Source organism: Archocentrus centrarchus, chromosome 3 (assembly GCF_007364275.1).
Source record: "Archocentrus centrarchus isolate MPI-CPG fArcCen1 chromosome 3, fArcCen1, whole genome shotgun sequence".
NCBI lineage: Eukaryota > Metazoa > Chordata > Actinopteri > Cichliformes > Cichlidae > Archocentrus > Archocentrus centrarchus.
The window spans coordinates 33,766,520-33,788,795 of NC_044348.1; the positions used below are offsets into that span (position 1 = coordinate 33,766,520).

Here is a 22,276-nt window from a genome sequence, read left to right on the forward strand (position 1 = left end):
AAAAAAAAAAAAGCCGGGAGGGAAGGGAGCGGGACAGCTGAAAGACCAGCAGCTTGGTGACAGTAGAAGCAGAGACCACCCCAACAACAGCAGCAGGGGAAGCTGGGAGCGGAGGGGAGAGGAAGGGAGGGCTGGGATATGGGGGAGGTGGGTATGGTGGTGGTGGTGGTGGTGGTGGTGGCAGTGGCAGGGGGGTTGGGAGGGTGTGAGGAGTAAAGCCGGTGGGGGGGGAGGTTGGCTCTTCAGTTACACATCATAGCTGATGGTTAACCCTCCTCCTCTCAGCAGTGTTTTAGAAAGAGAAAGGGTGGTGAGCCAGTTATCAACACAGTGAAGGATTTAAGCCTTGTCTACCTCATTTAACATCTCTAACAGACTGCACTTATTTACTGTTGTGCCAAATGTAATAAAAACACAAGTATGTGCACTAATAGAAAGTCCTCAGGGGATCCTTAAAAATAATGAACATGGATTTCTTGTTTACAGCCTTTCTGGCTTTTAATTTACTCATCTGTAAATTAACCCTATTCTGTAAATAAGTTTTACACAGCGTACTTATACACTTAGTTATGCACACTCGCTTTCTCTTTTAATATGCACACGAACAGTCATGTTGTTACCTATGTCATATCCGCTCATAAACATTAAATCTACTTACAATGCCATGTTGTGTATTAGGTTTAAGTGGAGCTTCTGGCATCCAGGGTTCTGCTCAGTGGGTGACCCAGTAATGAAATGTGATTCAGGTGGTAGATGGATATCTATAGTGAAATATCTCTCCCAGCTCACTGGCTGCAGCCCAGACGTCGCCTTCTGCTCGCTCCTGCTGTAAAGTGTGATTTGTGGTGTTTGGCCTTTTGTCTAGGACAATTATGTTCACCATTAACAAGCTTTCTTCTGTTATTGTTCATATCAATTAGAGGTGGATGGTAATTTGAGCTGATGGTGGAGACAGTGCTGAGTGATTTAGTGCTGATGTTGTGGGTGTATGGGGGGCAATTAGTGCCGCAACAAAGTCCAGCTTTTGTTCAGCTAGTTTGTGGCAGCATGTGGAGCTCAGCAACATTCCTCGGTTTTTTTTCTTCCTGTCTTGGCTGCGTTCGGACCAACTGCACCGTGTAGATAAACAGAGCTATCTACATCTGCATCTACACATGCAGCAAATGTCCCAGGGCGGATTCAAACCCGGGCCTCTGCAACATACGGGTCATCTGTTCAACACAGAGAGCTACACCAACCTTTGTTTGCAGTAAAACGAACTGTGAAAAATGACAAATGTCTAATAATAATTAAGTAGCTTGATAAAGTTAAACTGGCCCTGTGTTAGGCAAGAATCTGCACTCTCTAAGTGTACATTTGCAGTGTACCAGCAACCCACAGAGCAACTTTTCTCTAGCAGATCATGTGAAGATCATTTCATGGATTCTAGTCAGAATAGGGTCCACATGAGAAACAGGGACTGTTGCAAAAGGCCGCACCAACAAGGTGAACTCACTTCTGCTCAATATTAATTGTATCTCTCTATAAATTTATTGATGCGGCCCTCTCCACAACACTTTTTCATTTGGCCCCTTGAGTAAATTAACTGCCCACCCCCGGAGCAGGGTCTGCTTTAATTGAAGCAGGTCTGGGGTCGTTATGCCAGTATGTCTAATACCTAAATCTGATCTGAACAGACCAAAGCAAGCAGGCCTTTCATATTATTTAGAATATCTTTCGTTGGTTCAGAAAGTCAAAAACAAATGAATGCTAATTTGTTTTAAATGAATTATTTTAGGGGTAGTTACTTCAGTCTTACTTTCTTCTATTGCTGCTCAAGATGCCATGGTGAGAAAGAGCAATTAACTCAAAACAAGAAACTAAAGTTAAATGAGTTGAATTCACAGTGCTGCCAGTGTCTCTTTAGCTGTGCTCACCCCCCAATCACATTTTTTTCTTTTATTAAATTTGTATAGGTCCTTTTTGGATCAGGTCCAAAATTACATACTTGTGAAGTCCACAAATGGGAATCTGCCAGTAATTTAAGTTCATACGACATCTTTAATTAAAGCTGGTAAATTTAGAAGCTTTAGAAAAATATGCAAAAATCAGTACGCTACAGCTCAGGAGCAGATATAAATTCAACATCGCGTATCCGTCTTCTGCATATACCCAACAGCCTCCGCCAACAAGTTGAGAGAGTGTGCACGGTGCATGAGCTCCTTCTGAAAAAGAAAGAAACCACTTGCTACCGCTCATAAAGGTTTATTGTCAGTAATAACTGAAAGCGACTCAGACGAGTGTGTCAACATTTTTATAAACTCAGAGCTTCTCTTGATTATAGTCGCGGTGTTTAGAGAGATCTAACTGAGCAAACAAAACCGAGGCTTTAAAAGTGGGCAAAGACACAAAAGTAGGATTTTGAAAATGAGAGGGACCTGTCCTCCCTCTTATAAATTATACCTTTGTCTTGGATCATGTTTCCTCTTCAGACCTGAAGCTGCAAGAACACACCAACACACTCCATTTTTAAATGGAGGGCTAATTTTAGTCTGACAAGCTCTCTTATGGCAGCAGCGGTGTTGCTGCTCTTCTTTGGCATGAATAACTCCTCATACATGGGCAGCATTCCAGCACTGAAACCTGCTTGTGCCCCCTCCACCCTCTTTGTCGGAGCTGCGGCGGGGGCTGCTGGACGCCCATCAGTGGAATGGCTTAGATAATGACTTATTGATAGGAAAGGATGCTGGGTGCCCCGTGCATATTAGCATGACGCCAGCTGGTCGCGGTGCTGCTGCTGCTTTCATCACCCAGAGCATTGCTAATGCAATTACCTGTGGATGCCCTGCGTACGTAGGCAGCTCTGATATTATCATCTGTTTCTATACAGTGGTGCCAGATTGGTCACCCCACTGGACATCAGTTACATACAATCCAAGGCAAAAATGTATCATTTTATTTGTCACCAAATAAATAACAAGTTAGAATCATTGGCCAGTATAATGAAGGATTTTCAATTTTCATTTTCAGTCATATGAAACATAATATAGGGAGCTCAGAGGGGAAACTGATGATTCTGCAGTATTGATTATGACATGGTATATTTAGACATGTCTTACAGATTTGCTTCTCCTTGATGCTTTATGTCTCATAATGATAATTGAGGCTCAGTAAAGCTTGGGAGTGGAGAGTTCCCACATGTTACGCAGCTGACATCTTCGTACGATACTCTGAGATGAAAAACGTTTCTAACTGGGCCAAAGAAATGATTCTGGTGTATCAAGGGAGCTTGAGAGAGGGGAAGGAGGGGAGGTTCCCAGCATGTCCGCATATGACAGGCCTTTACCCACGGCTGGCCGACGCAGCGACATTGTGCGCCTGTCATAGCTGCCCTTCAACAGCAGATGAAGCTGTCAGCAGGACGATGACTTTATTCTGACAGCCGCTCCACCCTCTCTCTTCAGAGCGTTGCAAATAAATATGTTGGGTTTCAAAGCTGCCAAGGCAGACGTTGGACAGTGGGTCAGGGGGCCAAATGCAGAGCAAAAGCATTCCCTTCCCCTCGTAACCTGTTCTCAATGAGCTTGGTCACCTCTCCAGGGCACCCATTCAGCGTGAGCCATCCAAAGGGCCCCAGGGCCCCAGATCTCACACACTGCCTGCCGGGGGAGTTCTGTGAGCCTCGCTCTCTTTTCTCTCTGTGTGCATCACTCTGTTTGCCACAGCAGAGTGCCAAAAATATCCTCCACAGAGAGAAATCAAGAGTGTACCAAACAGTTCAAACCATTCATGACAGAGTGTGAGTCAATCGGATAAAGATGAAATGACTTCTCCTCACTCGGTGAGTGTGAAAAGAAATATTTATTCAAAACGTTTCCCTTGACGATAAAGTCAAAATGTCACGACAGGGGAAACGTACAGGTAAGGGAGAAATGCTGCTTCGTGTTTTTGCTGTTTGAATGCGGTTGACAGACCATCTGCAGGATTTAGGACCTTCTGAATTTTCAGCCCCTCTTCCATCTCCTCCCTTCCCCTGCTTTTCTTTTTTTTTTTTTTTGCTTATGAAATGCACAATATAATGATCATCAGCTTGTCAGCTCACTTCCTTCTGCTGATCTGTTTGCAAAACTATTCACTCTTACATTTTCATGCAGAGTGGCTCAAGTAAAGAGCTTCATGAAAGCGTGCTAACCTTATGTCCAGCTCATGACATAATGAGACATAATGGTTGGACAGAACAAGCACCTACTGATTTTGGAATATCATCTTTTAAAGGCATCTTATTGAGTCCAGTGGAAAAATACAGCAGATTAATCAATAATAATCATCAGTTATATCAGAGTAGGTTAGCCACTAGCTTTATGATATATGTAATAAATGTATTTGCACTTCATGATGATGGAAACATTTAGCACGTTTCAGTCTTTTCTCTTAAATGTGCCCAAATTCCCTGCAAAAACCCAACATGTCAGTTTGCTTCCTCTGAAGTGCCGACCTTCAAAAAAGAGGTGCACCAGAGCAAACACCTTCAGTTTGATACAACTGTGTCAAAGTCCAGCTCACACAGGCCCAGTGTCGCCCACCACTGCCTTTGCTATAGGTTTAACCCCCACGGCCACGTGCAAAGGTTAATGTTGTGTGAGTATTTTTCTTTTGTTTAATTTTTTAAATCTTACAGATGTTGGAGAGATAAAATCAATCCTGGAATCTATCAGTTGAAGTGCGCTACATTTCACTTTTTCTATTGTTATATAACAGATTGTAGCCCCCACCACTGCATAACACAGCTAAATGCAAGAATTCTCGTTAGATGCAACCAAATGCAAAACTGATATTAATTCATTGATTAAGATCTCATTCTTTGTGCATTTGACATCCTGGAGGCTTTCTTAACAATATTTAGAAAAGGCACTAAAATCACCCAACAGAAACTCAAAATACTAAATATACTAAATACTTTAAACACAAATGATCACCGAAGGCTTTGCAAACACAGTAATTCTGATATTTGCTTTTTAACTTTTACAAATTAAATAGTTAAACCCTTTATGTGTCGCGTGCTTTAAGTATAATAAATACTGTTGTTAAAACAACCCTGACAGCATGTTAAATAAGGCCCACAAAGCGAATGCATTGTGCGTTAACCAATAATAATGTAATAATGTAATTACATAGCTCAGCTCAGTGGACTAATGCATCAACTGGCACTGCAGAGATGCAACACGTGAGTCCGTCTCACTCAAGTGACCGCTGTCTTCTCTGGGTGCTCTGCACCACCAGTGCATGCAGAAGCTTCATGTGTTTAAATCAGACACTTTCACATGTTTCTCAAAAAAAATGTCTAATTGATTCAAACTTATAATTATGTCAAGGTCACTTTCATGAGAAAAATCATACCATATAAGTGTTATAAGACACAATATGTTTATAAAACAATAACATTTGCAAGGTTTTTTTTGTTTTTTTTTTACTTATCACCCATGTGGACATCTCATAATAGTCAGAGATTAACTCACTGAAGAATAAAAAAGCAGTTCTATGAAAGGAATCCAGCACATTTGGACAGTTTTGTCCCACAGGCTTCCAGAGTGTCCATAAATGGTAAATCACTGATAAAAGGTTTTATCTACATTTCACTGAACTCTTTCATCCACTCCGAGATCTTCTCCATGCTAACGAGAAGTTTCCATAAAAAAGGGTTAAAATAGGAAATGTAAGGAAACTTGGATAAAGTCTTCATATAGTTTTAATGAGAAATGGATACAAAAGTCTTGTGACAACATGGTACATTTTTGGAAAAACTCTTGTTGTTTGGATTTTCAGTATGCAGTATCCTCTGCACTGCACTAGATTGCCTCCAGATGAGGTAAACATAAACATTTGAATTAAAACAAGCAAAATTTGAGGAATTCCAATGATTTCATAATCCGCTGTCATCCAATTTCCTACATCAGCAGATTACAAACAAACACCAGTCAGGAGATCAAGAGGTCAAAGGTCACAGCACACGGACAATATTCCCGTGAGCCATGAATGATGATTAAGAAGTGCTGAGAGGGAAATCAAAGTCCTCTCGTCTTTGTTAACAACAATAATACATGCTATAGGCAGAACGGAGCACAAGGGAATGATGTTCACTGGCATTCAACACATCAGTGTGTGTCTTAAAAAAAAAAGATTATATGTAGCTACTGAGTTTTCCTTTTAAGTTTAATGCCAGGCAGGGCCCCGCACAGCTGTCTCAACACTGATGGACTTTTGTATATTGTATGTTTTTTCCTAACCTTTCAAAATAGCACTACACGTGAAGTTCAGCACATTTAAAGAAGCCAACAGACGATATAAAAACGTAGAACATTGAGGCGAACGAGGTATTTCTATTTAGATGGTACCACACTGTGTACAGTGTGAAACTGCAGCAGCGAATGGTTCAAACACTTTGGACTCGGGACGCGTTGCAGTGCGGGCGGCACAGGTTTGATCCCGGCCTGTCACCAGTTTATGTCTTCCCCCTGTTTCCTGTCTCTCTCCACTACAGATAAAAGCCACTGTGAACAAAAATGGGGGAAAAAAAAAAATACACACTTTGGACTCATCACCACAGGAAGGATACAAACTTGTAAAGCCAGCTGGGACACATGTCTAAATGTACAGTGCTGTGAAAGTGTTCTCAGTGCTGTTCTTAATTTCACAATTTTATATTCTTCTTCTTCTTCTTCTTCTTCGCCACAGCAGATCATCTGCTTCCATCTTTCCCAATCCCAGCATCGCCCTCTGTCCATCCGACCCTCTGCGTGCCCGATCACAACTTTAATGGAATCTGCATGAATAAAAAAGCTGTTTTTGTCAAAATACCAACATGCCTGAGGTGTGCTCGATATACCAGGTAAATCTGATATTTTAGATGTGTTTGACTGCATTAAATGTCTTTGTGTGTATGTAAATGTTTTAATTTTCAATAAAACGGAAAAATAGTGGGCAAGCAGTTACTTTCTTAATGGCCTTGAGGAGGCAGGTATCCATGTGATGTGATGACTCAGATCTGTCATTCAGAAACATGCCATAGATGCAGATATGATATGTCTGACCTTTGTGAGACTGAGCTTTAGGCTTGGTTTTCAGTTCTGTGATGCCATTATCATGGATATAGATCTATATTTTACTGTGCATTCAGCAATGTAGTTAGTTTTAGTTAGAAGAAACCAGCTTTTTGAACCTGAGCACATGTGAAGTGCATGTACTTTACTTTATTATTTATTCTCAGTGAAAACAGCAGAAAATAGCACTGAGAAAGCAATGAACTGAAATAGTGAAGCTGCAGCCCAGTCAGCAAACCAATGAGCTCACTGAAGCTTTGTAAAGCTCAGAGGAGCCACTTACTGTATGATGCAGCGGCGTTTACTCTGACACACAGTTTTTAATCGATGGGTCGCAGCCGCTGTAGCTGAATATTTCCTCCAAAATGTTTTGTTTTTAAAAGTAAATCTACAATCTAACATGACTGAACTACGCTGACATCTTTACTTGAAAAATCTCAGAGACAAAACATTCATTCAGATATTTGATGTTTCCTGATCCCGTGTAAATCCACTAAGACCTTCATTTGTGTCTGGTCTCATCTTTGTGCCATAATGTCTGCTTTCTTCATCCCAGTATGATTTTTTTTTTCCTGTTGCCTTTCCAGTAAGAAGGGAAAAAAAAACTTTTTAAAAGGAAGATTTGCATGTTAATGGATCTTAGCAACAGCAGAGGCCCTCTCATCACTGTGCTTTTCAGTTTCCCATGCTCTGCTGCAACAGTACATATTATAAACAAACAAAAAAGTAGTATTTCACATGGCCCTAAAATTTCTTCTGCCCTCAGATTAAAACCCATTCCAGGAAGCTTGTTTGGATCGGGTTGTAAAAAGAGATCACTGATAGCAATGTATTAGTGGAGGATTAACATGACTTTCACCCCAGTTTCTGTGCACAATAAAGCTTTAATCTAGGCTATGCCTGTGAGGCTGGGCTGCCGACTGGGCCAATGAGGTGCTGCCATGTCTGCAGAATATCCCCGCCCATGGGTGTTTCCTGTGGTGGCGGCGGGGCTGGGGCTGGGCCTGGCAGCAGACTGCAGTGACAGACGCGCCCCTGGGATTCCACCTGTCAGCCACACAGGCACTAATCGACAGGCTTCCTATAAGCTGAACTCTCCGTCACCTCTCTGTCAAATCTTCATCTTCTCATTCGTCTGATGAATTCCCTCTGCCCACCCCCATCCTCTTCTTATCCAACGCAAACTCCGCCCATCCGCCTGCCTGCATAAAACACACCAACACCAATCCTTCATGCCTGCTGCTTCCAAACAGCATTCAGTCTCACATGGAAAAATAAAGAAAATTGGTTTGTTTTTGCTTTAAGGAATAATCCAAAATCTTCCATGCAGCTTCTTATGAAAACAAACCCCATCAACACCCCCCCCCCCCCCCCCCCCCCTCCACATCCCTGCTTTCCAGCTTTAATGTGACAGAGGTGGGCTTTAATGTTCAGTAGTAATTGGGTGGGAGAGGGAGAGACTGTTTGGGAGGAGGAGGAAGGGTCATGGTCAGGTTTCTCATGGAGGTTATTCTGCATCTGTCTCTTAGCAACGACAGACCGCTCTTTGTACAGTCCTTGAGTTGATTGGTGTGTGTGTGTGTGTGTGTGTGTTTTTTCCTCCTTGGTCGCTGAAATGTTTTGCGAGGGGGGCTCCTCAGCAGACAGGCTTCCTCGCATATTCAGTGCTTTTAAGATTTTGTTTCCATGAGTGTCAGATGGGCTCGCTGAGGCGTGGCGCTTGCTGTATCTTCACCTCCCTGGGTGTACATTTGCATTTCTCAAGTGAGGAGGGGGGGTGACAGAAATTGAATTTTGTCAGTGAGCATTTGAGACCAGTGCTCCTTTAATGATGATTGTGCTGTGAATGTTAATAACCTTTGTGGACAAAAGTTTTGGTAAATGCTGTTAAAAGACATGGCTGCGCTGCTAAAGTCTGGTGGCTCGATGTTGTCATGTCTCCCTCCTCTTTAGCTGGTATCAGCTGAAAGGGCAGACTGGGGTCAAAGGTCACTGGATGGATCCAGGGGAACCTCTTGAATCATGCCATCAGCTTGAAGGCATCTGAGCAGGGAGCTGCAGTGGCATGATGTCAGCCTGAACAGGATTATAAGGGCAATTTGGGGACAAGGAGGGGAAATAAAGAAGGAAAGCCAGAACCAGTTCTCCTCTTCCCAGCAGCTTAGGTTTGCCCACAGATAAGCAAATGGGTACAGTAAGCAGAGTTCACCCATATCAGTGTTCAGATGCATAAAGAGATGACAAAACTGTGCTTCAGTTTGACCTAATTTACCGACCAGCGGGGAGAAATGCATGTGGATACATTTTGGAGAAAGGCGTTTTACAACAGTGTCACGCATATCCGGCACTTTATTACATGACAAAAGTAGTCATTCTAAAGTGCAGCTATTGATCACTTGCAAAAGATTTAAAAAGCTGTTTCTTTGATCCGACGGGGCTTCCGTGCTAAATGCTTTTGCTTTTGAACAGCTTTTCCGCGCAAAAAGTGAAACTGGTTCTCAGATGTTTCAGGTCCCTTTAATGCCAATTTCCAGACAGATGGAGCTCCATTTCAGAAACAAACGCGCTTTTAAGTCTCCCGATGGCACTTAATCTCTGTACCAAACCAGTGGACTTTTTACCGACTTGTACAATGTTAGCCCGCTCTATTTAAGGGAAGACGCTTGCATTTAGTATTAAAAAAAAAAAAAAAAAAGCTGCTCTCAGTAGAACATAAAACGCCTGCAGAAAAGAGGAGCCGTTTACCTTCACTGTGAGCCTCTTTTGAGGTATTAAATTCAGCCACTGTACAGCATGGATGCTGAAAGCCACTATTTTCTCAATGGGACAAAGTTCAAGGCTGCAGTGCTTTTTAATGCTTCACAATGAAAGCACAAAATGACCCTAAAGAATAATAGCAATAAATATTATAAATATTTATATAGAAAATAAATCTAAAGAGCCCAGGAGCCCAAACAATAAAATGAACTACTGAACTAAATATATAGTAATTATCAAAGGAGTCCTGACGATTAAAAACCACAAAGACCAAACGTCCTCAGCTCGCACACAAATCCTGCCTCACCGTAGGACTGTGTGTTTATTTATTTTTCATATTGTTTTCCTGTTTTCAAATTTCTTCTTTTCCCCCCGTTTCATCTGCAATCTGCGCTTTGATGTTTACATTAAAAGTGCTTTATCGGAAATATAGAATTATTTTATTATTAGGCTATTTTTAATATTATTATTAAAATAACATTTAAGGAAATGCAAATTGTTTACTTTTTGTGTGAATAACAAACGCGTTGTGGAAGTTTTAGATTTGGGAACTGGAGGTTTTTAAAAAGTTTAATTTTCACAGAGATTTTTGAGGGGGAAATAGCGAAATATTAAAAAAGTGTGCTGTAAAACTTGTCAGTATATTCACCTGTAAAATCTATAAATACAAATCAGTTATTAACTGGGCTCTTTGTCAATAAATATTTAAGTTATCACAATGGTGCCACAGTTTATTAAAAGCCGGAGTTTCATATCAATTAACTGGCTCTTTGACGTTTTTTAGACGTTTCCAGTTTAACGCTCAGGGGTCCCAAAATAAGCGGTTCAATGAACCAAAGCAGAGACAAATAAAATAAATAAATTAGGAATCCAACAGAAAGGCGCATGCCATCATCTACTGACTGCTTCCCGTTTTTCAAAGTAAAATAACTGTAAAGGTGCATGACCGCTGAAGAGGAGAAGTTTGTGCACAAAAGAAAAACTACAAAACTGGGCCTGTTAATTTTTGTTTGTTTCTGGCAAGAAAACCGACTGATTTTCTTTAAAAATATATATAAAAATATTTTTTAAAAGATCTTCTGAAAAATCCTCTGGATTTCTCTAGTATTAATATATCCATATTATATAAAAGCAAGGCAGAGCTACCTTTAAATATTTAATAAATACATTTCAAAGCAGCACGGCGGTTTGGAAACTGGATTTAGAATAGAAATCACTTCGAACCGGTAGCTGATTTGAAAGATAACTGATAACTATTGATTTAAGAAGTGTCACCGAAACTGCTTCAAGAGCTTCAGCCAGTTATTTAGAAAATAAAATGTTCCAGTAACTACATTTATCAGCAGTCAAGTCTGTTCCTTTTAGTTTTGTCCACCAAATGCTCTAAAACTAAGATTTAAAAAATGAGAAAAATAAATTAAAAATAAAATAAATAAATATAACATCTTTAAATAACGGAGCGGGTGGGAAACAGTCTAGCGTTTTATGTTTTTATCTTTTATGGTAGGCATATTGCGTTTGAGTGTAACAAAATGTGCTATATAAATAAAACTGACATTTAACAGTACGTGTATCTGAAACCATCGATTATTACCATCGATGATTATTTTCTTCGCTCCTCACATCTTATTTTCCTCTAAACTAGTTGAATAAACATATTTTAAACATTTTAAAGTGAATTTCAGAAACTTTCTAGAAGTTTCCACATCATCAAACAAGGTCTAAAATTTTTTTTTTTAAATCAAACATTTCGGGCAGTTTCTATTCAAGAAAAAAAAATGCGCAGACGCTTCGTGAACTAGATCAATCCCAGCACCCCGCAGAAAACTGGACATTTGCATCATCAGGTAGATCATTATTATTTAATTTGTTCAGTAAGTTGTTATTCATGAGCATCTGCGCTCCATTTCTTGAAAAGCTGTAAACACTCCGACAGTAATGCTTCCTGAGGGCTCGAGCATTATGGTTCACTTGGTAGTTCTCACTTGACGATGAATATTCATATTTTTAAAAAAGATCTCAAGTGATATGACTGGCTGCGCGCTTTCATCCTCGAGAGCTGATTGGCTGAGGTACAAACCATGCTGCGTGATAACTGATCCAGCTCCTGCGCTCACAACAACAACAACAAAAAAAAGCAGAGAGGTTGTTTTCCGCTTATTTATTACTCCGGTCAAGATAAAAACATGGCAGCGAAGGGAAGTCCATTTGAGCAGTGGCGCTTATTGATTTGAGGCTGAACTCATTTTTTCCACCAACAGATAAAGCCTGCGCACTCTTTTGTCATTATCGTCTCTTTGGAGCTGTACGTGTGTGGGAAAATGCTCCATTGTTTTATGTTGGCCCTTCGGCCCAGAACACCCAGGGGCCGTCGGGCACCCAGCTTCGGCCTCCTCAGGGTAAACTGTAGTGACAGAGCACGCAGGGCCCCCTCATTAGCTCTGTGTCCATTAGAAGCAAAGAAGCTGATTTAATCCTCTCTGTCCTCCTCAATCTGGCACCACAGTCACGGTTTTAACTCCATTTTCATTCTCTTATGAAGACTTTAACCAGCTTTTTTTTTTTTTTTGAACTGATAAAAGATTTAATACCAAAAAAGCTGTCAAGAGGTGCTAGTGACAAGTTGTAAAAGCAGCTTTAAGTTATTTGAAAACAGATTTTTTTTTTTTTAGTATTCTAAAACATGTGGGTAATATCATAATTTTGCATCTGTGCACCGTTACATCTGGGCAAGATTATACTTTTTTTTTCTTAATAGTTGATTTATAACTTTTAGACACATTAAAAAGTTCTAAAAAAGCACGCTCAAATAACTGCTGAGAGAAAATGATGTAACGTGGCAGCCTTTGTTATTTGCTTTTATGTTTTTCCTGAAGTTGTAAATATGTTAAAACCGCCTGATTGAGCCCAATATAAGATAAGTGCAGGACAAAAGTTAACTGTCTTCCTGCAGGCTGTTAAATAAGGCAAATGTAAATACATCCTGACATTCACATAAAGCTGTCACTGTCAGTGGAAGCAATTAGTTTGATTAAAATACCCAATTAGAGTCAATATTATAGTCAGAGATGGGCTCCAGGACAACAGGCAGGCTCTGCTTGGCTTATGTTTCCTTACTCAGTTGCACTACAAAAAATAAAAGTCAAAATTCACGCGCTCACTTTTGTAAACACACTTGTTTCCTGTTGGGAAGGTGACAAACATAAACACCGCGGAGCTGAAATGACGAAATAAACCAAATACACTTTATTTATAAATCTTGAGTTATAATTTAATACGGTACCAATATGTTAACCAATATGCTTTCACAGTACATCAGAGTGGTTGTCAAAAAGAAGTAAACACAAATACACTCACACACCCACACACCCACACACACCCACACACATGCACGTACACACTCGATTCAGCAATACCCTGCAGTGGTCTGTTGTGCCATTAAGTGGCCTGGGCTCATTAATGCATGAGTTATAATGAAATTCATTTGTTTCTTGGCCTGGGAAATTAAGAGATTGTAGTTATAATAGACCCAGTGCTCTTAAAAATCTCTGAGGAAGTCAGTGTAAAAGTCCAGGAACCACAAATTAATTTGAAGTATTTGGTAATGCATTTGCCATTAATCTCGTAATGTCATTCATGTTCCTCTTACCTGTCATGGGGAAATATGATTTGGACTTTAACCCGTCTAAATATCAAAAATATTGGATTAAGCCATCCAACATTCAGCTCACCGCTCCGATTAGCCTCTCAGTTCAGAGGAGAAATAACAGAAAAGTTGAATTGTGACAAAAATTCAGGCAATAACTTGCTTTGAAATTGGTTTGTAAAGAGTTTAAATGGAAGTTTATGGCAAAAGGGAAATAATTGTGTCAGCCAATAAGTATTATGAAGAAATGATTAATGCTATACTTGGCGCAACTGAACACTGAACACTTAGAAGTGCAGTTTCCAAATGTTTTTGCTGTTCTCCGTGTCAATAAGAAACCAAAGTAACTAAAACAGAGCATCAGTCTCACCGTTCTGTCTGTATGCAACCGAGCAAATAGGTTGAAGTCAGAAGAAGTCGGGTTTCAAACAATCATATTAAATCTTTCTGAAATCTTCCTTTAGTCCAAAGTGCTATGTCTGGAAGGTATGAAAACAACAACAACAACAAAAAACAGATCAACACAAGACGATCCCTGCAGTTTTCTCACTAGCTGGGGGCAAAAATATGTAAAACATTAAAAAAAAAAAAAAAAAAAAGAAAGAAAAGGATCCAAACATAATTTACAAGCACGATAAATATACACACAGGTCCAATAAATATTGTTTGTTTTTTTTATCCCAAAAACCACAGAGGTCACCACGCTCCAAAAAGATGTCCATCGTAAGCAGTCATTTTGTTTTATGAAACATTGTTTCTCTTTGAACAAGTGAAAAATTCTCCCAGTGGGGTCGGATCATTTCATCGTTGGTGTATTTCACGGGCCCCTCTGAAAGCACAGGGCGTGACGAAGAATAAGGCAGCTAACACCTCTCATATGAAGAAAACAGCAAAATTCAATTCAATTTTTACCTTCAGAATACTTTAGAGAATCTCATTCCACTGGCAGTTTTTCCCCTTGTTTGAATCAACAGAGATTTTACGCCACGCTATCTGAAATGACTTGATCTGAGACGTGGGACCCTTCCTGACCTCAGTAGCACCGCAGCAGCTTTTATCCTTTATTGAATAGGCATGTAAGGCCAGTTGAAGCTGCTACCAGAAAGCAGCATGTCCCTTATCAGAGTTTCTATGGGTGTTTTTCCCACCAGACGGACGAAGAAAAGCTGCTCTATGACAGAAGAAGAGACGCTGCGGAGGGAAGGCAAGCGAAGCAGCAGCTTCCCAAACCTGTTAGGCTGGTTGGGATACTGGCTCCTCACGTACTCCTCTAAAGCGCACTGCGATTTCTCCTGGAGACCCTCCACATGGGCCACATCTGATAGACCACAAGCATCTACAGAGAAAGAGGGACAGACACAAACAACAGGCAGGGGGAGAAAGAGGTCACGACCAGCAGTTCAACCAGGCATCTGAGAGATTTAGCTCAGTGTTGACACAGAATGAACCAAAACTCGCGGCAAGGCAGGAAAAAAATGGGGCGTTAGATTAAAAATTATAATGATCGAAAGTCAACAAGGCACCAGGGGGAAAAAAAAATCTGTTATGCTTTCAGATTTCAGTTTCACTCTTTGCTGATATTTAAATCTCCGGGGAAGACATTAAAGAAGAGGGCAGGGCAGCAGAATGCTGAGTATTTGTGGACGGATTGAAACAGTTTATTATTTTGTAAACAGATCTGAGTGAATTTTGCTAAGATGGTACCGGCACCATCAACCCTTTCAATATGTGTATTTGACAGGGAATAAACTAGTTAGTCAAACACGGCTGGGTAAATGTAGAGGTTTAAAAATATTAAATGTAGATAAGAGTGCCGTGGCAGGTTGAAAATAATATAAACAGGCAAATAGTTGAGGTTTGAAATGTCATGTGAGATTAAGGATGGTGCCACTGCCCCCATCCAATCAAAAAAAAAATGTTTAGAGCCCAGAAATAAGGAAGGAAGCACAACAAGAGCATTGACTGCTCTAAAGTCATTTGCATTTCAACGCACAGCAGACTCTTCTGTCTGTACAGTAAAACTGCAGGCCAGCTAGAAACAGGGGTTAAAGCAGGACTCTGTCCCAGTTTAAAAGACACGTGCTCACATGTGCTCATGGGGACTAAAATAGACCAATAGGAAGCCTTCTTTTATTTTTTTTTTTTACTCTGCTGCTACTTGTCCTTTTGAACCCACTCGCAATCCAACCATCAAACATCACGCTGTCATTTAAAAGGCTGTGAAGAAACTAACATAGATTTTGCATTGCAGAGTCAACCAATAGTTCCCCTGGCTTTATGAACAGTGCCCGAAAAACTCTTTTATCGAGAAATGTTCAAATTTAAAAATGTAAAAAAAAAAATAAATTTTTTTTTAAATTATATATTTAGATTTATAGCCTATGATCATGCTTAAAACAATGGCATGAATTAGATTTTTAATTTTTTTTATTATTAAAAACAAAAGCCTACAAATAAGCTCATTTAACTTAAATACTTCTATTTTTTTTTCTGCTTAAAATAAAAAATAAACATAAAATAATCACATAACTTTGCCGGGGCACCTTTTATCTGAAGCAAAAATATAATAAAATACTAGATGTTGTCAAATGTTTAACTCCATGCTTCAAGCTGTTTCCATTTACATAAGCTATTGTATTATCCATGCAAAGTGTTTCATATTTTAAGGGCTGCAAGGATTGGATGCAGTTTTTAAGTCCACCAAACTCACTCACTCATTCGCACTGCCTCTTCAGTATTTTTTAACGCAGATAAACTGTTGCTTCAGGAGCTGACAAAGGTCATCTAAGTTCACTGTGAATTCTGTCAGAGGTAAAGCCATTAGATCAGGCTTGAGGTTAGGTCAGCTTTCCAAAACAAATCCAATATATATGATTTTTTATTCTCTTTTTTTCTCCCCTTTATAATGACCCTTTATAATGATATCACAATATCATCAGTTATGATCACATTAAAATTTACATAATATTTATGTTTAAAAAAATATAGCATCTAAAATGAAGGACTTTAATACAAAATGTTCTTTTTTTTTTGCTTTTTATTTATTTTTTACATTTTTTTAAGTACCTAATGTTATGCAAACTATTATGCCACAAGCAACGAAAATTTCTGTAAAATTATATTTTGAGAATTTCATATCCCTTTTTTGGAAATACTTATTGCTGTGTTTTCCAGGCGACTTTTAAGTAACGCGTCCGCTTCTTTTCTTTCTTCTCCATTTGGAATTTTTTTATTTAATTCATTATTATTTTATTAGCTGTTGCTTTATTCGTGATGGCAATGGCACGTGTTTTTTTTTCTTCAGTTTCCAGTCTTGCGTGATTTCGCTAAAATGTCAGCCACAGTGTGTGTGGGGGTGGGGAGTGGGTGGTGGGGTGGGGTGAAAAGGTAAAATTTACCTGTTGTGAAGAGCACGATGGCCTTGATGCAGCTGTACTCTGCCGAATCCACGTGCAACACCTTCAGCTTCTCCACCTGCTCCTGGAAGACCCGGATGTGGTCCATGAAGGCCACCACCCGGTCCGCAGACATCGGGGATGCGTGGAGACCTGCGGCGGCCAGAAGCGGGGCGGCGTGGACGGGCATGGAGCACTGGGCGGCGTTCAGGACGAACAGTTCGCTCCAGGTGAGTCGGAGAAGGGCCACCTGGTCCGGCACCTGCAGGTCCGGGAAAAAAGGGATGTTGCGGGCCCACTCCACGGCGCTGAAGAGCATCCGGGCCGCCAGCTCGCAGATGTTCTCTATGCCCAGGATGTTGTTGTTCTGCAGGCACTGAGAGCCAAACCTGGAGGTCGGGTAGGGTTCGGCCCGCAGCAGCAGAGAGATGTACCCGGACAGATAGGAGTGGCACTGCAGAGGATCCCCGTTCGTCAGAGCAAACTGGCCGTGATATGACTGGGTTGGTATTCTGCCTCTCTGGACAGCTGCAAGAAAGAAGCAGAATTGCCACATCACGCTGGAAGGCGATTAAAACAACGCAGATGACATTTAAAGAAAACTAAAGCTAAACAGCACGCACGGAACATCAACATCATGTGTCAATTAAAAGCTCACTAAACGCACGCTCATTTCAGTCGGATTAAGCTGGGATTCCTTTCTAATGTCAGTGCTGGGCTCGCTTATGGTTGGCTGGCTCTTCAGAAATGGACATGGATAAATGTTGTAGACAGCTCCTGGAAAGAAATGTCACATTCAGCTCGGTGCTGGGAGATCTGGAGCACAACCCCCAGATAATGGCGTGTGAGATATTTTTTTTTCTTCTTTTATTTATTTATTTTTTTCCCAGCGTGTTTCTGTGAATTTTAGTCGTTTTCTTTATTTCTATTTTTTTTTTATTTTTATAATTGTCAGGATTCTGTTTTCAGGTAATTCCCTCTAATATCGTCAAGTGAATAGGCTTGTTGTAACTTCATAATTTTTTTGCTGGGAAATCCTATAATAGGCTAAACCTTATGAAATTTTACGCTGGCACGCTTCTTATAACTTTCACATTTATGCAGCATACTGTAGGCTGCAGGTTGGGCCTAGTATACAACGAGCATTCACAATGAATGTGAGCTGACACACATGGTCCACGCACACACCATTTAAAAATTTATGTTGCATTTTTATAATTACAATTTAGACGAAAAAAAGCATTGAAACAAAAGTTAAAAACATCAGTGTTCCTGCCGAATTTGAACACCTGACATTTAACGCGTCTTCAGGCTATTTCAGACTCACACTGAGCGGGTATGATGGACACAGAGCGCAAGGAGAGCAACAATAGTACACTTAACATGCTACAAGATGCTAGCAGAAACATCTGTAATATGTGTAATATCACACTCTGAGGTCTACACTATATAAAGCTATAGTATCTGAGCCAAAATAAATAATAATATACCCTGTATTTAAAAATATATAGCCTTTAATTTATGAATAAAATATCCCTACAATGTCACAGACTAGACAAAGGCAACATGTAGCCAAGGTAAGGCTCCTGCGTCCACAAAGAAATATGTAAACATAAGCTAGGCTACATCAGCGTAGCATCCACAGAACTGGAGTTTGGGACAGATATGCGTTCAAAAATGATAAAAAGCTGTATCTGAAACTGTTCTGGACGTGATGAGACCAGTAACAACAGTTTGACGCGAGTCCGTACCTTCTCTCCTCATGCCGACTTTGAGGCATTTCTTGAGGCGACAGTACTGGCACTGGTTGCGGTGGTGCTGGTCTATGGGACAGTTCCTGTTGGCCCTGCAGGTGTAGGTCAGGTTCCTCCTGACGCTGCGTTTAAAGAAGCTCTTACATCCCTCACATGTGAACTGTCCGTAGTGCTTCCCGCTGGATTTATCTCCGCACACGATGCACTCGATCTGCTGGCTCTGCTGCTTGTCCATGGACAAGGAGGAGGAGGAGGAAGAAGAGGAGGTGCTGTTATTGTTGGTGGTGGTCGCGGCGGTGGTGCCGGACGCATTGGGCGGCGGTGCTCCCTGCGGTGCCGCTGCTGGCTGGGGTATTTCCAGAGAAGGAGCCGGGTTCATGTGTCCCGTCAGCTCCCCGGGCAGAGACAGAGGTGCAACCTGGGACACCGGGGAGGAGAGGGTCCCCTGAGAGTCCCCGACCCCCTCGGTGTTTCTCCACGCTACCATGGCCATTTCGACTTTCTCCAAAACTTTGCGCGCCCAACTTCTTTTAACGCGATAATTAACGCACACTGGCTGTCGGCATCAATCGCTAATACACAGGCAAGGGAAACTGCGGCATTGTCTGACGAAATGAAATACAACTTAAAACAAAAGAGAACTCATAGGACAGCGGCAGAAAATTATAATGAGTTCACAAGTGAAGATTGAGCAGTCACCCAGAAACGGCTTCAGCGCGGACGAAATCCAAAACGACAGCTTCATTCAAACCGTTATAGTGCACTATAGCATCCACAGAGGGGGGTAAAATATAGACTGAGCCAAAATCCACAAAGGGAAGCAACGTTATCCCAAAAATATACAATCTGATCCTTTCTGTTCTGTGTGTCCAGCTTTAAACAGAATGCCGTGCGAGCAGATCCTTCATCAGAGATGCAGTCACGGGACCAGGCTTTCCAGACGCTCCCTGCTCTCCCGATCAGTCAGAAGTTACATTAAAAAGACAACAGGGAGAGAGAGAGAGAGTCAAAGAGGGGGAGTGATGGATGTTGATTTTGATGATGCTTTGCTCCGGGACGGAGGAGGAGAGTGATGCGCCCGCACGTCACCGACTCACAGCCGGTGACGCGGGTTTGGGGCGGAGTTAACGCGTGGAGAAGCTGGTCTCGGAGCAGCAGTGCGGGGGTTCAGCTGACTTTAAGGAGGGTAAGAGTTCATATCCTCCCCGTTACCTTTGCTGCTTTTCCCCCTGTCCAGTCGCGCGCTCTCTCTCTCTCTCGTGTGTGCACGTGTGTGTTTTGCACCATGTCTGCGATTCAGTCAAACCACTGCATGCATCATATCACCCAGAAAACTATGTAAGGGGTGCTCATATTATATTTGCACATGAAGAAGCTTCTTCTGCCTGTGGAGACCACGGGGCCGATTAAAATCCTAAATGCAGTTATTTGATGCCACCTAGTGTCGTCAGTAAATTACGCAGAAAATTCCCTTGCAGAATTAAATGCACTTCACTCACATGAGGTAGATTTTAAACATTCCTTATATCTTGTTGAGTAAATATAGATATAAATAACTTTAATGGACTTCTCCCCCGCCCTCTTTTAGCTGCACTAATTTTGTGGCGTTTCATAATCATTTAGTCATCCACTCACACTAAAGTACCAGTCAGGTAAGAAGAGATTTTCAGCAATGAGTACAACCCACTTTCTCTCTTTCTTTCTTGTAAATACGTTAGTTTATGTATAGGTGAGATACTCCTGTAGGAGTTTTAGCTTTCACCAAACGTTTATTAGTCTGGATCTAAAATGCTGCTGTAAGAACACTGTTGTGACAGGCCCAGTATAAACACATTTAGCATACCCACAGGCTGTAGTCACTTCAAAATATAAATGATAAGCTGATGTTATCTGTCCTCAAATAGCAAGCATACACACTGGCACGTCAGCAAACACACACATATATCAGAAATAAATATATCCATGAAACCAATGCCTACATGTCTATCCAACCAGATGACACCTTCGCTGTCCTTGCAGTCTGATGTTCATGATCTTTTGAATTTCAATCAGTGCAGCCGGTATGCAGTACTCACTGCTGAACAGTCATAAAGCTACTGCATGTTTCAGAGTAGATTTGAGCGTGTATACTGTGTGGATCTGTATAAGGTGATACATACAGTGTTGCTGCTGTGCCATCTGCATGTCTCCGTACAGTTATGCTGTTTGATTTTTGGTGTACTGAACTGTTAACATGACTATTCTTTGCATTTGTTGTAGATTTATGAAATTGAATCAATCTGATGGACGTCTTTGATGGCGAGTCGCTGCCATGTGAAAATGTCTGTATGGCCATTTCACTGTTGACTCATGCTCCATGAGTCCCGGGGCTGAGTGTGCTGTCACGTTCTTCCAGACGGCCAGAGCTGCAGTCATCCAGCCCGCTAACAAAACACACGGCTGATGTCCAATACCAATCAGCAGTGGAAGGTCAAGGCTAAAATGTTTACCACAATGGATGTGGATGATGCATTCCTTCACACTGTTTATTTCACTGACCTCTCCCCTCCCCCGCGCTGCCTCATGATGGGTCCAGTTAATATTAATCACAGATTTAGGAGTTTAAAGATGATAAATCCCTCCTGTTTTGGGTGATCTGGTGCCCTTTAAGACTTATCACCAGTGGGGAAGCTGAAAGCGAGCTAATTGGAAACAAAATGGGAGAGTTTGGCCAGAAGAGACCTGCTGTGTGGGCAAAACCACCAGGATGTGACTGTTTACAGTGTGGTGGGAGGCAGCTCTGGCTTCCTGCACAGAAACCTGCAGAATTTTTCTAATGCAAGCTTGATGTCACTTTACTGAAATTTTGCTCTTGTAATTTTGAAAATGATAAACGTTGGTTACAGTTGAGCTAAAATGCAGTTTAAAGTTGGTTGGTGAGTTTATCTGATCGGATAAAACTACATTTGGCTTTGAGTATGAAGCGTAATATGTCAGGTAAATACAGAGTGCTTTTAGAATAGCACATGTTATAGTCTTCTAGGAATCTCCGGTAGTATTCTTGGCTTGGGCAGCGATTGGGTGCGGTGTAAAGTCATTACGGTAACGAGATTAATGGTTGCGATCTAAAAGTGCACTGTAGCTTTTCAGATCCTGTAACGGATGTCTTCTGTTTGTGTTTTAGCAGAGACTGTGTGTAAGTGATTTAGAAATGCCACAGCCTGACCCTAAGCAATGATACAGAAACAAACCATCGCAAATCAAATTGTCCAGTTTACCCACAAAATAACATAGCTGAAGCATTTTTTGCTGCAATGTGAAATGTGTAGTGTCTGCATGTGGTGTTGGGTGGGCTAAATAAATATAATAATCAGAATAAAACCAAAACAAAGGTATTGTGTATATGTGGAGAAGGTGTTATGGTCAGTGTAACAAACACAGGTGCAACAGTGAAATCTACATGAGCATGTTTGTACGGAGCCAAAGAAACATTACAACACCCAAAAAATCCAAAATCAGTTTCCATTTTTGAGAGAAAAGCAGATTAATTATTTATTATAATTACTACCAATTATTTATTTGTGTGGAACAATTGTGCAAGGGTGCCCCCCCCACCAAAAGATCCCTCTGATATTTTGATTGATTCATTTTTTATTATTTAAACACAAC

The 22,276-nt window shown here is 41.0% G+C and overlaps 1 protein-coding gene across 1 annotated transcript; it reads right to left on the reverse strand.

Moving 5' to 3' along the window:
* Positions 1-13,104: 13,104 nt before the first annotated feature.
* Positions 13,105-19,653, reverse strand: LOC115773993 (COUP transcription factor 2-like). The gene is made up of 3 exons (XM_030720990.1): positions 18,626-19,653; positions 16,878-17,402; positions 13,105-14,815 (listed from the first exon to the last, which is right to left on the reverse strand). Exons 1-3 carry the CDS (start codon positions 19,119-19,121, stop codon positions 14,541-14,543), a joined length of 1,296 nt encoding a protein of 431 aa, XP_030576850.1. The 5' UTR covers positions 19,122-19,653; the 3' UTR covers positions 13,105-14,540.
* Between the last annotated feature and the right edge of the window lie 2,623 nt (positions 19,654-22,276).